At 40.2% G+C, this 15,179-nt stretch overlaps 2 protein-coding genes and 1 long non-coding RNA gene across 4 annotated transcripts in view; 1 reads left to right on the top strand and 2 right to left on the bottom strand.

Annotated features, from left to right (window-relative positions):
* Window positions 1-15,179, top strand: part of LOC141760417 (transcription factor 7-like) — a 37,757-nt gene that overhangs the window by 9,296 nt on the left and 13,282 nt on the right. The window lies entirely within an intron of this gene.
* Window positions 2,761-12,051, bottom strand: LOC141760429 (uncharacterized). 2 transcript variants are annotated; one of them, XR_012592357.1, is made up of 3 exons: window positions 11,950-12,051; window positions 11,240-11,625; window positions 2,761-3,925 (listed from the first exon to the last, which is right to left on the bottom strand). It is a non-coding gene; the product is annotated as an uncharacterized LOC141760429 (long non-coding RNA). The 2 variants fall into 2 exon arrangements; XR_012592356.1 differs by lacking the exon at window positions 2,761-3,925 and adding an exon at window positions 9,313-9,436.
* Window positions 6,723-7,880, bottom strand: LOC141761184 (uncharacterized). Its single transcript, XM_074624515.1, has 2 exons — window positions 7,833-7,880; window positions 6,723-7,417 (listed from the first exon to the last, which is right to left on the bottom strand). Exons 1-2 carry the CDS (start codon window positions 7,878-7,880, stop codon window positions 6,773-6,775), a joined length of 693 nt encoding a protein of 230 aa, XP_074480616.1. The 3' UTR covers window positions 6,723-6,772.

Raw genomic sequence — 15,179 nt, 5'->3', positions numbered from 1 at the left:
GATCATCTGACCTAACGTGGAAAAATATCACTCATTACTAAGGTTGGAATTGAAATAAACAAGGACTATATGATAAATATTGAGTTCATTGTTAGAGTTATGAAGGTGTAGGACCATATACTGTAAGTGTAGGCTGTACTTATTCCTACTCCTTTTGGGACATGAAATATTTATTTATGTTGATTATTTGTTAATTGGTTGTTTACTGTTCATTTTATACGTTATTCTTGTTTTGTTTTTTACTGAGGTATTTGTTACATGTTCCAAATAAATAATTAATTAAGAATAAGGTGAAACGAAATGGTTGTCGATGTCCACTCATATTAACATGAATCTCAAATAGTGTATGAGCGTATGAAAATAATATGCAAGATAAGCATATCGTTTGTTATTATGAACGGCCGAATGGTGCGTCGCTTTAAATGCTACGGCCGCAAGGAATTTAGGGATGTTATTCTCTCTTTTCCTTTGGTAAAGGATACTCCAGTGTATCCTATGCTAAAGGAGATAATAAAGGAAGCATTGAAGCTCCTTTCCTTAACATTTGGTGAATTCGAACGGCTCTTATCCTGGCTGCTACTGAGGTACTTCCGGGTCATTAAGCGTCTTTGAGTTCTTTAAAAGCGCTACATAAGTTGAATTCATTATTCCAGTGTGCCTAGAAGCACAAGGCAAAGCCTTGTGCAAAGCACACTGGTCTATTATCCTATTATCAGACTTCTGCCTAAACTTTGCCGCGCTACTCCTCCGGCAGCGTTGCCAACACCTGTACAAAAAGTACATCAAAACGTGCGGAATGATCGGGAATCGCGTGCTATGACCTGGCTAAGAGATTCGCGCAGCGGTCTCCGAGCAAATCGCGCGAAAGCGCGATTTTTTTCTCCATTGGAATGCATTGAAAATCGACGTGACGAGTGCTCAAAAACACTCCTCTTTGGGGCCATACAGAGTCGCCATACTTTAACGTAGAAACGTGATTAAAAGTTTAAACGGGTCACGAGACTTGGGACTTTATTTGGCCAAATGGAAATTTTTTGATAGCTGGCACGGTTTTCACGAAATCGCAGTTTACGTTTTGTGAACTTTTCAGACCGTTTCAGATTTTATAATGGGTGTGTATTGCGTGGGTCGTTAAGGGCTAGAGCGCGTGACATCATCGCTAGAGTGCGGGAAAGCTTTGAAATCTTTTGAAAATTTTCCGAACAAATTGCTCTGTAGCCCACAACGTCCACTCCTCATACACAATTAATACATCAAAACGTAGGTATTTTTGTGCCGGTCGCAAACATGTAGCTATGGAATCAGTCGGACTTACACATTTGGCAACACATGCCTGAACGTGAGAGCAACTGCAGGCTTTGCTCCCATAGGGCCCCATATTAAATTTCACAGAATCTTTTGGATCAGAGAAAAAAGTTAATACTTTTCAAAACTGCCGCCGAAGTCACATTTTTGACACTACAGACCCAAATGTCACACCATTTGTTCATCAGAGACTCCTAACTGGTCTCATGAACAATCTAAGCGATAGGAGTCACGGTTTCTGTCGTAGAAGCACTTTTATGACATGTACGTCTCTGGTTAACTCCTATTATAAACTGCCCCACTGCAGCAGTGGCCAATCACCACGGCAACTTCAGATTGCTGCTAGACAGCTGATTCACATTAGCCAATCAGAGCAGGCTGACTAACTAACACACGCACACACGCACACACCCACACACCCACACACCCGCACACACTATTTACTGTACCACGCTATTTCAGTGAGCCAGCATGCTCTAAACCAGGGCTTCAATGGATCAGAGCCATAATTAATGTTATTAATTACACCTGTGATTAAAAGCCCCCAACTCTCATTGTATGATAACAGGAAACTAGGTATTCACCTAGTTTTCAAAATAAAATCCCTCAACTCTTACTGTATGTTAACAGGAAACTAAACACTCCTCACTCCTCAGCCTTGTCATGGCTGCTACTGAGGTACTTCCGGGTCATTTCACTCCGTTAGGAACTTTCCTAAGCAAAAAGGACTTTTCGAATGCAACCCTGGCAACTATCCCGCCGGCAAAAACGTCTATCCAAAGTTCCCAAGGTGCTACAAGTGATTCAAACTTTTTCCAAAGCCTCTGGTCTAAAGCTGAATTTGAACAAGTGTGAGTTAATGCCAATTCATCAAAGTCCTTTAACAGAGGGATACAATATTCCTATAAAATTGACTGTTAAATACTTGGGCATTCATATTTCTAGAGATTCAGCTGAAAACGAAAATAAGAATGTGTGGAAAGTAATAGATGATGGCCAAAATAGAATTAACTTGTGGTTATTAAGAGATATTAGTTTACTTGGTCGAATTTTCTTGACAAAAATGGAAAGCATCTCAAGATGTATCTTTCCAGCATACTCAATGACTATTCCAAATAGAGCTATTAAAAAAATCAACCGAATTAATTTTGATTATATTTGGAAAAGGAAAATTCACTATGTTAAGAGAGCAGAGATGACCAAAGAGTTTAAGGATGGAGGCGTACAAGCCATCGACTTTGATTTTTTAAATGGAACCATGAAAATGAATTGGTTAAAATCTTTTCTGAGCAACAACAACTTTTGGTATCATAACCCCAGAGAAATATTCAAGAAATTGGGAGGTACAGAATTTTTACTTAAATGTGATTTCGCTATTCAAAGACTCCCAATTAAACTATGCCTTTTTCACCAGCAGGTCCTATTATATTGGAAGCTCTTATACAATCACAATTTCACCCCACACAATACATCAATATGGAATAATAGATATGTTGTGGTTAAAAACAAATCTTTGTTTAACAAGGACTGGATGGATAAAGGAATTTGGTCGGTGACTCACTTAGTTGATAGTAGTGGCTGTATCATATCATATGAGAATTTCTGTCTTAGATATAATTTAATTGGCAATCATGACATATTTAAATCCATAACTAAAGCCATCCCCATCTCTATTATATGCTTGATTAGAGGAATTTTAACAAATCCTACTCCTATCACACCTCGTCTCCGTCAACTTTTAGTTGGTGGCTGTGACTTTTGTGAAATCAAAATCCCAAACAAAACAATTAGAAATATGTTTAATCACATCTCATACCCTATAATATCTTACAGAAACTCAATTTTACAAATCTATCAGAAAGGAACTATTCACATGTTACGAACTAAATATCTAAAATTCCCCATAACTCCCAAAGCAAAAGAAATCCATTTTAAAATATTAAACAGAGTGTATCCATCCAGTGATTTGTTGCGACAACGATTTGGAATTGAAACCAATAATTGTGTATTTTGTGATGATACTGAAACTACTGATCATTTATTTTTTCATTGTATGTATTCTGGAGCTTTATGGCTTCATATACATGACTGGCTTTTCCCAAAAGTTTCTCATCTGGGAAACTTCTCTCAAAAGGACATTGTTTATGGACTTGTCATGGACAACAACAAAGATGACTTTCTGGTGAATAACATTCTCATTCTTGGAAAATTTTATTTGCACAAATCCAAGTATATGAAAGTGAAACCTAGGTTAAATGTGTTTCATTCCGAGTACCTTTCTCACATAAACGCCCTTAAATTCATGAAAAAAATGCATTGAAACTTCTTAGTATAATAGAAGAATACGAATTACATGTACAGCCCTAGCCCTTAATTTAATTTTTTATTATTTTCATGTATAATTTTACATATTCTATTTGTTCTTATTCTGTATGCACCTTGTCCTTTTTACTTGAATGCAATGATATATGAGCCATGTTGTTTGTAAATTTGAATTTGTTTAATAAAAAAATAAAAAACTATCCCGCAGCCAGCCAGAGGTCACAACGAGACAACCACACTTCCGGTTACAAGTACTTCCGGTCTGGTTTTTCACTTTAAAGTGACAGAGAGTCTCCACCTGGAGGTCAGGAGGGAAACAACAGGTACACAGAGGATTTTATTAATCAACCTTATTATATTCAGTGGTGGAATGTAACTAAGTACATTTAATACTTTAGTACTATACTTAATTCAAGCTACTTTACTTGAGTATTTCCATTTCCTGCTACTTCCTGCTTCTCCTCCACTACATCTCAGAGGGAAATATTGTACTTTTTACTCCACTACATTTATCTGACAGCTTTAGTTACTTTACAGATGACAGTTCACCCAATGATATATTATGACCAATTTATATATATATATACATATATACTTATATGTATATATATATATATACTGGAAAAAAAAGTTCGGAAACTTGTGTTTGGTGGATTATTTCTCTGTTGTTACAATGCTAATGGTCATTGTATTTTACATCGTTGGAAGGCCTGTTTATTTACCTTTGCAATGATGTGCAACTTGTAAGGATCATGCATTTGTGGGATGAGCAGCACAGCTGATTATGTGGGTAGCGCCCAAGAAAAATTTGCCAAAATGCTCTGCCAATGGTAAACAGTGTATTCTCATAAGGCTACCAGGAAGCCTGCAATGACTGCCCTTCACCGTCAGGCCCGTTTGCGCTGGTGTCGACAATACAGACAATGGAACCTGAACATGTGGGGGAATGTCATGTTCAGTGATGAGTCCATGTAAAAGTCCTGGCAAAACAAGGCTTGTCATCATTGAAGGCCATTTCAATGCAGTGAGATACCGGGATGAGATTCTGCAGCCAGTGGCGATCCCATATCTCCACAATCTGGGACCTAACTTCATCCTCCAAGATGACAACGCTCGTCCCCACAGAGCCAGGGTTATCACAGACTACCTCCACAATGTGGGAGTAGAGAGAATGGAACGGCCTGCCAAGAGTCCACACCTCAACCCAATTCAACACTTGTAGGATCAGCTTGGGCGTGCTGTACGTGTTAGAGTGACCAACACAACCACGCTGGCTGACCTGCAACGAATCCTGGTTGAGGAATGGAACGCCATCCCACAGCAACGTGTGACCAGGTTGGTGACCAGCATGAGGAGGAGGTGCCAGACTGTTGTGGCTGCGTATGGATCTTCCACCGCTACTGAGGCTCCTGACGGTGTATTAAATTAATAAAGTGTAAAATAGCCAATATGTCTTGTTTGTTCCTTGTTACTGATAGAGAGTTCAATCATCCAATCCACCAAACAACTCAAAACAAGAGTCAATACCAACAGGAGAATACACTGTTTACCATTGGCAGAGCATTTTGGCAAATTTTTCTTGGGCGCTACCCACATAATCAGCTATGCTGCTCATCCCACAAATGCATGATCCTTACAAGTTGGACATCATTGCGAAGGTAAATAAACAGGCTTTCCAACGATGTAAAATACAATGCCAATTAGCATTGTAACAACAGAGAAATAATCCACCAAACATAAGTTTACGAACTTTTTTCCCCCAGTTTATATATATATATATATATATATATATTTATATTTATTATACTATGACCAATTTATTTATATATATAATATTATGACCAATTTGTCCTAACCTAGACTACTCAAGTATATATACTGTATGTAGTTGATTTTCTATAAACTTTAATCTTTGGACTGATGGTGGTTGATAAAGTCAAATAATACTGCATCGGAGGTAAAATCATTGCTTTCCCGTCGGGTCAGTGTTACAGGAACTCTTAGCTCACAGGTTAGTTTCCCTTTTATCAGTAACCAATGAGGAGAGGGAGCTCATGAATATTAGTGAACAGGAGAATGATGTCATCTGCTTTACAGCGACACCAACAGAAATGAAACACTTTTAAACACACACAACAAATATTTAGATTTATTAAAGTTTAATAATTCACTTCTGCTTTTAGGAACATTTTAAAATGTCAGTCACAGCTGCTGTGTGGGCTTTAACTACTGAGGTAATTTATTATCTGACTCCTGTAAGATCATTAATGATAATGAGTCCAATAAGCTCACGATTTAGTCCTAAAATAATGTTAAGGCTGAGAACGTCGATTACAACAGCTTAACAAATATTGATAGATGGAAACAGTTTCAAATGAGGAGTCAAAGCATCTCTTTGTGTCGACTAATTTAATGAGAACATAAACAGATTCAAAACCACATTCAGTCAAAGAAAATAAAAACTGAATATAAATGTAAAATAAAGATTATTCAATGAAAACTACACAAAGGGGGAAAATATAATGTTGAACTATGAAACAATAAGAACAAGAGAATATGTATGAAGCAGATAAAAACAATAATGGGATCACATCTGGAATAAATCATTCTAAACTCAAGGCTCACATACTCCCTTCTGGAGCTTTTGACCATATCCCATGGCCTTCTTCAGCACTTATACTTCCTCAGTTGTCATCACATGACGCTAGTCCAACACAGTCACATGATAACAGCTGGTTGTATTCGGGGGGAGATGGTAACCCCTTTTTCTGTTCAAAGCTGGTCTCTGGTGTCGGATGTGAATGTCCTCCTTGATCTTTCTCCAGCTGTCGACTTGTGGATAGATTGTTGAACGGGTCTACAGAGCACAGGCCCAGGGGGTCGACTACAGTCAACAGTTTCTGGTCGTTTCAAAACAATTCATCCAGAAAATATTCAACAGATTAATGGATGGTAAAGAAAAAAATATATTACAGGAATAAAGGCCAGTATGTAGTCGTAGCCACAATAACATTCATTCTGTTTAGAACATGAAGTTACTGTTGGTCAGACTTCAATGTGCAGAGAAGCTGAGAATATGACAACACAGCTATCAGAGCATGTGGAGGAGGCAGAAGGAAACAGCTAGCTAGGCTCTGAAACATGTTCACAACGATGCAGTGTGAATGAGTTGGTGTCTTTTAAGGTTACCACCCTTAGAAAAAGTTTTACCACATTGGTCACACCGGTACGGTTTCTCTCCAGTGTGAAGACGTTGGTGTGTTTTAAGGTGACTATCATGAGAAAAAGATTTGCCACATTGGTCACACCAGTACGGTTTCTCTCCAGTGTGAATGCGTTGATGTGTTTTCAGGTTACTTGATGTAGTAAAAGCTGCTCCACATTCATCACAGCTGTAGGGTTTCTCTCCAGTGTGAATGCGTTGATGTGTTTTCAGGTGAACAGATTCAGTGAAAGCTGCTCCACATTCATCACAGCTGTAGGGTTTCTCTCCAGTGTGAATGCGTTGATGTATTTTCAGGTTACCAGATTCAGTGAAAGCTGCTCCACATTCATCACAGCTGTAGGGTTTCTCTCCAGTATGAATGCGTTGATGTGTTTTCAGGGTACCTGATTGAGTGAACGCTGCTCCACATTCATCACAGCTGTAGGGTTTCTCTCCAGTGTGAATGTGTTGATGTGTTTTCAGGTGACCAGATCTAGTGAAAGCTGCTCCACATTCATCACAGCTGTAGGGTTTCTCTCCAGTGTGAACTCTCTGATGAATCAGTTTCTTTCTTCCTCTCTGTTTCTATAGCAACAGACATACAGAAAGATAGAGAGAGTCAGTGAGATGCCATGGTGAAGCGACCTATCTAGAACCATAAAGAACATTTAGAGCATGTCAGTGGAACATAACCCACAATGTTCCAGTCTGACTAATGCACTACCACCTGTGACAACCAACTGCAGGGCCGTATCCCTCTGTAGACATTTGATTGGTCTCCACTGACGCCCCCTTGACATGTATTAATAATCAGGCCACATCTCCATTATGGAGTTGCATTATGGGAAATGTAAGACCCAGTATAGTTGAAGATTAACCCAAACCACGCACTAAGTCATTCAATCATTCAATTTATTTAAACTCAGAAACACATTGAGGTAGAGACCTCATTTCAATACCTGAGCAGGTAGTACACAGAGTACCTGAGTAGGTAGTATACAGAGTACCTGAGGAGGTACAGCAGGTACAGCAGGTACAGGTACGGCATACTAACGTACAGCATACAAACGTACGGCACGCTAACGTACCGCACGCTAACGTACAGCATACTATACACTATAAAGATTTTTAAGCCATATTTGAGGCATTTTTCCTTTTGGCCAATATCAGCAGTCTTGGCTTATTAATTTAGAGTATTTCAGGAAGAAGAGGACACTTTAATATATATAAGGCCTCAGCTAACAGAGAAAATGAACCTGCAGATGACCTTTTGGCCTTTTGGAACAGCTGCTGAGCGTCCAACGGCGTCCAACGCAGCCAACATCGCACTGCTGATCCTGACACGTGTCAGCGGGATGTAACACTCCTTCAACGCCTGTAAAATAAGAATACAGAAAGACTATTGTTGACACTTTTTCTTGTGAAAAAAAGGGCAATCAATAAACATATAATCAATAAACAGGGGCGTAATGATATGTATCAATTTCCATTAGGGCTGCACGATTATGGCCAAAATGATGATCACGATTATTTATCATTATTATTGAAAACTTGATAAATCTCCCTTTAAGGTGCATTTTGAAGTGATAAAAAATGTGCGATTAATTAGTGATTTATGAACGGTGTCCCAACCTGCTGTCTGTAGTGTTTGGGTTCTACAATATATTTGTGGGTTTCTATTACTTTTGTTTAAAACAAGACATATTAGTGTGCATCAGAAATATATTTGTGAACCTTATTTTTTTATGTGGATTTTTTTGTGGATGATTACTATTTTTGTGTGCTTTGATAAATATTTTTGTGGAGAGACTCATTTATATATAAATCACCAAATCCATGTGTGACTCCTTCTGTCTTCTTTAGTGAATATTGAGACTGATCTGAGCCCATCCGCAACGACTCCGTCTCCTCAGCTGAACAGAGTCTGGCCGTTTTCTACCTTCTGGGTGTGGTCAGTCCGGGAGAAAGTTTTAGAGAAAATCCCTCTAAAACATATTCTTTCATACTTCTCTCAGTCGACTAGTTTAACGGAGCTCAGAGACTCTTTTGTGTGTGTTACACTCATACTGCAACCACCCAGTGTTTCCATCCTTTACTGGATGTGTAGTGTTTATCACGCTGGATTTAACATGTGAGGGTGCAGGTCGTATCAACGCAGACCCTCCAACGTTTTATACTTTCTGAGGTTTGTTTTGGTTGACGGATATGACGTCACGTTACTCAACTTCCTTCTACCTCCACATATACTGAGATGAAGAAAACTGGGTGTGTCCCATGGTCCAGAGGTGGACTGGGACTGAAATCCAGTCCGGGACTTTGAGAAGGAGAGGGTCTTTATGTGAGCGCCCAAGGCCATTTTTAGGCAGTTCTGACACTAATACAACCCCCCCCTATCAGTAGATATGATGAAAAGTTGGAGCTGTTTTCTCCTCTTCTTGGTGTCGTTATGAAGCCATGAAGTCATGAACACTGACCTGAACATCGGTGGGATCAGAGGACGAGCCTGCTGCTGTTTTTCTGGGGACCTTGTTGGTCCGCAGGTCCGGGTTCTGCTGCTCCTCCTCCGTTTCGCTCTTGTAGTGCTCCTGGCCCTGGTCCTGGTCTCTGTTTCAGAAAGTGTGATTAGTGTTTTATTTTCTCATGAATGCTGTTGAGCCGAGATCCAAATAAAATTATTCTACTAGAGCTCACAGTCACATCTCTCTGTCTCTGACGGATAGATTTGATATTTTTCATCTTCGGTTGCTTCTCCTGTGTTTTGTCCCGTCACATTAAAGCTGAATAAATCTATTTAATGTAATGTAGGCTACAGTCTAACACACAGTCAGCGTATCCATGCATTAAAGGTCACCTATTATGCAAAATGCACTTTTCCATGTCTTTTAAACATCAATATCTGTCCCCAGTGTGTCTACAAGTCACCATAGTATCATAAAAGATACTATGGTACTCTCTCTCTTTTTCTCCTGCTCCGTTTGTCCGGAAATGGGTGTCGAAAAACGCTGCGCAGCTTTTCCTTCTCTTCTGACGTCGTTTGAGAATGCAAGCCACGTGAGGGTTTCCTGGTCGAACCAGAGCAGAACCTTCAGTAGCTGACCCCGCCCCACAGCGCGTCACTGTCTCTCCTCCTCAACCGAACTTGAGCAAAGTAGCTCTTACTGTTAGTCTGCAAGAACCAGCGGAACAGGCTTCATGTACTCCCATCATCTAAATATAACATGTTCTTTCACAAAGGCTTTATGTAATTACACTGTTTAAACAGATGATATTTATATATTATATATATTTGATGTCATGCATGTAGCAGAGTACAGGTAGTAAATAGTGACTTGTAAGCAACACAACACATTTCTGTTTCACAGTCAAACTTTATTTGAGTTGACAGATGACAATATTAATTATTCACAGCATTTGTAATCATCTCACCTGCAGTTAAGTTAACATGGTACAGGAGAAAGTCTTCAGCTCTGGTAAACTATGGTAAGCTAAGCTCCGGTGGTCTGTAGTCATGGTAACACAGAGACAGCTACTATTGTAAATAATATACCATTACTCTGATCTTCCATACATTTATCTTTTAGCAGAAATAATGAACTGACTACTGTTTCACATCTTCTATTTTCCACCCTGATGGTCGCTGTGTTTACACACCGTGTCATAGCGGTAGCATGTAGCTAACCCGTTCAGCATGTAGCTACATGCTAACGGGTTAGCTCTGTATCTCCCATCTGCTCACAGCTATCTGCTCTCAGCTGTCTGCTCTCCTCTGGGATGATTCTGTCGGTCATTTCTCACAGATGGATCTGTAAAGTCAAACGTAAAACAGAGTGTATGTTTACGGTTTACAGAGTTGATGCATAAGGTAAACACTGAGCTAACTAACAGAGCTATAAATAGCATTATTTACCTGAGAGAAACCGTCAGGAAAACCTGGAGTCTGGACCGCAGAGGTTCATCATTTGTCGCCGATTTCTGATCAGATTCCTCCGGTCACGTGCGCTGGGTGAAGTTTCTGGTTTATAAACTTTAAAGTGGTTTATAAACTTTATTCTAGCTCCTCTCTCTCCACTCCTCTCTCTCCAGAGCTTCTCCGGGAGGGAGGGGGAGATAGTGACGCTGTGTTGTTGAGGACGTTTGATTGACAGAAAACGCTGACCAATCAGAGCAGAGTGGGAGGAGACAGGCTGTGAATCAGGGGTTTTCAGACAGAGGCTGAATTAGGCTCTGAGGAAGGCAGACTCAGGCTGCAGTATGAGAAGAATAAAGGGTTTTTTGAACATTGCAGCATGTAAAAATGTTCAAGTGCAACATTAAAATACATCTATGAACCTGGAAATGAGCATAATATGTGACCTTTAATATCTCTATGTGGACTGGATCCAGATGGAGGCTCTGCCTCTTATTTACCTGTTGCCATGGTGAATCGTAGTATCGGAGCTCCATTGATGAAGGCTGTTTTCATCCTCACATTTGATTGAACAAACTCTGATCAGCTGTTCTGGAACTGAAAACTTTTCCATCTCAGAGTTTGTTAAAGCTGCTTTCTGAAACGGGCTCCTGGTCCTGGTCTCTGATATCCAGCAGGTCTCCACTCTGACTGCTGGACTCTGTTGTCCTGGACTCACACGTAGATGTTCAGGTCCTGCTGTCTCCTCTGGTTTGACTCCCATCCACGTATTGCTGATAACATGGTCCATGTTTGCTGGAAACAGCTGCAGCTCTTCTCTTAGGGATGCTCTGGTTTCCATGGAAACTATCAAAGGTCACACAGCTGCAGCCTGAATGTGTGTGATCTGGTTAAAGAGACAGTTCACAGAGACAGGTTTGGACCAGCTGTTTGGAGAAACGCACTTCCTGTTTTACACATGTTGAGGATGATTCTAGAAACGAAGCAAAGCGACTGAGACAAACTGAGAAACTCCTCTCAAACTGAACTAAAACACAACCAGAGAACACGAGCACACATTAAAGTGAGCTAAGGCTAACGTTAGCAGTTAGCCACACAGCAGCAGGTCGAAGCTAACAGGCTAACTAGCTGGTTAGCATCGCAGCTAGCCCAGCGTGCTAACATCAAAGAAACGTTATTAAAGTGTTTACCTGTGTGTGTGCGGGTTCACCTGCAGCTCTGCCGCCTCGAAACGGATCTAATCTGCTCGTCAGCTAACGGAACAACTATCCCGCCGCCAGCCCGAGATCACAAAGGGACAACCACACTTCCGGTTACAAGTACTTCCGGTCTGGTTTTTCACTTTAAAGTGACAGAAAGTCTCCACCTGGAGGTCAGGAGGGAAACAACAGGTACACAGAGGATTTTATTAATCAACCTTATTATATTCAGTGGTGGAAGGTAACTAAGTACATTTAGTACTTTAGTACTGTACTTAATTCCATTTCGTGCTACTTCCTACTTCTCCTCCACTACATCTCTGAGGGACATATTGTACTTTTTGCTCCACTACATTTATCTGACAGCTTTAGTTACTTTGCAGATGACAGTTTTTCATCCCCTTCCTGTCCAGTGAAAACCATGTATCTCCACATGTGTTGATGTTGAATGTTTGTGGTGAATCTGTTCCATAGGACTAGTTGTTGGGATCCCTTCAGTTGCCCACCCATAGCCTGCTGCCTCGACTCAGTAGGGTGGTCAAGTGAGCTGTTGAAGGTCAAGAAAACGTCTTGGGCCGATAGTAAACTGCTTCTCTTATCTTCAACACTTCTTATAAAATTAAGGTCTACTGGAATCTTCAAAATCAGATCAAAAACTGCACTGGAGAAGTTTTCAAAGTTTGGTGCAAAAGTGTTTATTTCTGTCGCCAAAAACAAACACGAGTCGTCAGTTTGAACGGAGGACGAACTGATACGTGACAAACCAGTCCTCCTTATACACCACGAGCTTCATTCACAATTCTCTTACATGTTCTTTACCCTCGGTGGGCAAAATGCCCAAAACTCATTATTTTCTTGCAAACTCAGCGATTCTGACTTATTTTGGTCCCATCTCTGACAGATTTACGATTCTGAACGTTTTACCCCGAGCCTCCTCCATTCACGCCACCAGCTCAAGGTGTAAAATCTCAGAGCCTCCTCATCTTGCCTACAGCAGCAGCCCTCGTTCGTGTGTCGCCACTCGCTTGCAAACCGCCCCCCCCCCCCTCGCACTTGTCTACAAGCCTGGATGTAACGTTGCATCTGATGCTGCAGGCTTGCTGGAGCCTTGCTGGCCTCATCCTTCTGCTAGAAACCCCCTGCCATGCTCTACTTCTCCCAACTAGAGTGGCAGTGTGTTTTCCCTCACTAATGCATCAGACACACATTACTTTATGTAATATTATCATTAGCTTGTGTGAAAGAATAAATGATACATTGATTTATATTTTAACCAAAATACCCTAGTATATGAACATTCTGTGTAAAAACATGATATATTTATCTTAGGTTATACTTTTATGAAAACACCATGAAAATTTACCAAAACGGAGCGATGGCATCTTCGGAGCGATGGCATCTTCTGGGTTATCAAGTGCGTGCCCTCTTTCCTCGCTGTTTCGCTGAGAGGCCCACGACACCTCCAGAGGGTTCAGCAGTGATTCACGGCGTCCCAGGTTCACTCAATGATATATTATGACCCATTTATATATATATATATTTATTATATTATGACCAATTAATTTATATATATTTATTATATTATGACCAATTTATATATATATTTATTATATTATGACCAATTTATATATATATTTATTATATTATGACCAATTATTTATTACATAATATCCAATTTATATATATATATATATATATTATATTAAGAGCAATTTATGTATATATATTTATTCAATTCAATTCAATTTAATTTATTTTTGTATAGCGTCAAATCACAACAGAAGTTATCTCAAGACGCTTTATATATAGAGCAGGTCTATGACCGTACACCATAGTGGAACCATAGAGACACAATAGTAGCCTACCAGCTGTAATAGCTAATACAAGTAGGACTGATAACACAAAACCAATAGTGGTGGATGGAAAGAGTGATAATACAAGCATCTCTCCTCAGTACGTCCATGTGTGTTGGTGTTGGACGTCCCTGTGATCGATGTCCGTGCGTTGGTTCCCGCAGCATCAGCATGCTTGCTGAGAGTTCTTGATGTCTTTGGCAGTGACCGAGAAGTGTTATTCTCCAGGCTGCCACATTGTCACTAAGTGTTGGTAGTCCCTCGTTAGCATTGGTAGTCCCTCGTACAGACGTAGTTAATTAATGATGGTAGCAGTTGGTGTCAAGCAGGCACCAGACGCGGTAGCAGATGCAGCCACAATACCGGAGACATCCAGATCCAGGTGAAACCCCACTCCAAGTGTACCCCTGCTCCAGGTATAACCTCGCTCTCGGTGTGATCCCGCTCCAGGTATGACCTCGCTTCAGGTGTGACCCCGCTCCACGGTTAGCTGCGAGACAAGGAGGCACAAGGACTTCCGGGAAGGAATGAAGTTAGTAACAACATGGACATGGGACATGAGTATATACAGAAGGAGAGGGGAGCTCAGTGTGTCATAGGAAGTCCCCCAGCAGTCTAGGCCTATAGCAGCTTAAGTATAAGCGTTATCAAAGAGGAAAGTCTTTAGCCTACTCTTAAATGTAGAGACGGTGTCTGCCTCCCGGACTGAAACTGGGAGCTGGTTCCAGAGAAGAGGAGCTTGATAGCTGAAGGCTCTCGCTCCCATTCTACTTTTGGAGACTCTAGGAACCTCAAGTAACCCTGCATTCTGTGAGCGCAGTGCTCTAGTGGGGTAGTAGGTTACTATGAGCTCTTTAAGATGTGATGGGGCCTGACCGTTTAGCGCTTTGTAGGTGAGGAGGACGATTTTAAAATCTATTCTGGATTTTACAGGCAGCCAGTGTAGAGAAGCTAATACAGGAGTAATATGATCTCTTTTTCTAGTTTTTGTCAGTACACATGCTGCAGCATTCTGGATCAACTAGAGAGTCTTAAGAGACTTATTGGAGCAGCCTGATAATAAGGAATTGCAGTAATCGAGTCTAGAGGTAACAAATGCATGGACTAATTTTTCTGCATCATTTTGACACAGGATGTGTCTGATCTTTGCAATGTTACGTAGATGAAAGAAGGCAGTCCTTGAGGTTTGTTTTATGTGAGAGTTAAAGGACATATCCTGATTGAAGATAACTCCCAGATTCTCCCATTTATTACATAATGTTCAATTTAAATATATTTATATAAAATTATGACCAATTTATATATATATTTATTATATTATGACCAATTTATATATATATATATTTATTAAATAATATCCAATTTATATATATATATATATATATTTA

The sequence above is a fragment of the Sebastes fasciatus genome, chromosome 22 (assembly GCF_043250625.1).
Source record: "Sebastes fasciatus isolate fSebFas1 chromosome 22, fSebFas1.pri, whole genome shotgun sequence".
In the NCBI taxonomy this organism is placed as follows: Eukaryota; Metazoa; Chordata; class Actinopteri; order Perciformes; family Sebastidae; genus Sebastes; species Sebastes fasciatus.
Note: the sequence above shows the minus strand (reverse complement) of the source record. Positions and strands in the feature narration are given on the sequence as shown.

Excerpts from the sequence above, each read along its gene's own strand:
- LOC141761184 (XM_074624515.1), bottom strand. The coding sequence starts at position 7,880 with ATGCCGTACCTGTACCTGCTGTACCTGCTGTACCTCCTCAGGTACTCT. Across the intron at positions 7,418-7,832 it reads TGTACCTCCTCAGGTACTCT|AAACAGAGAGGAAGAAAGAA; the intron begins GTATACTACCTA and ends CTGTTGCTATAG.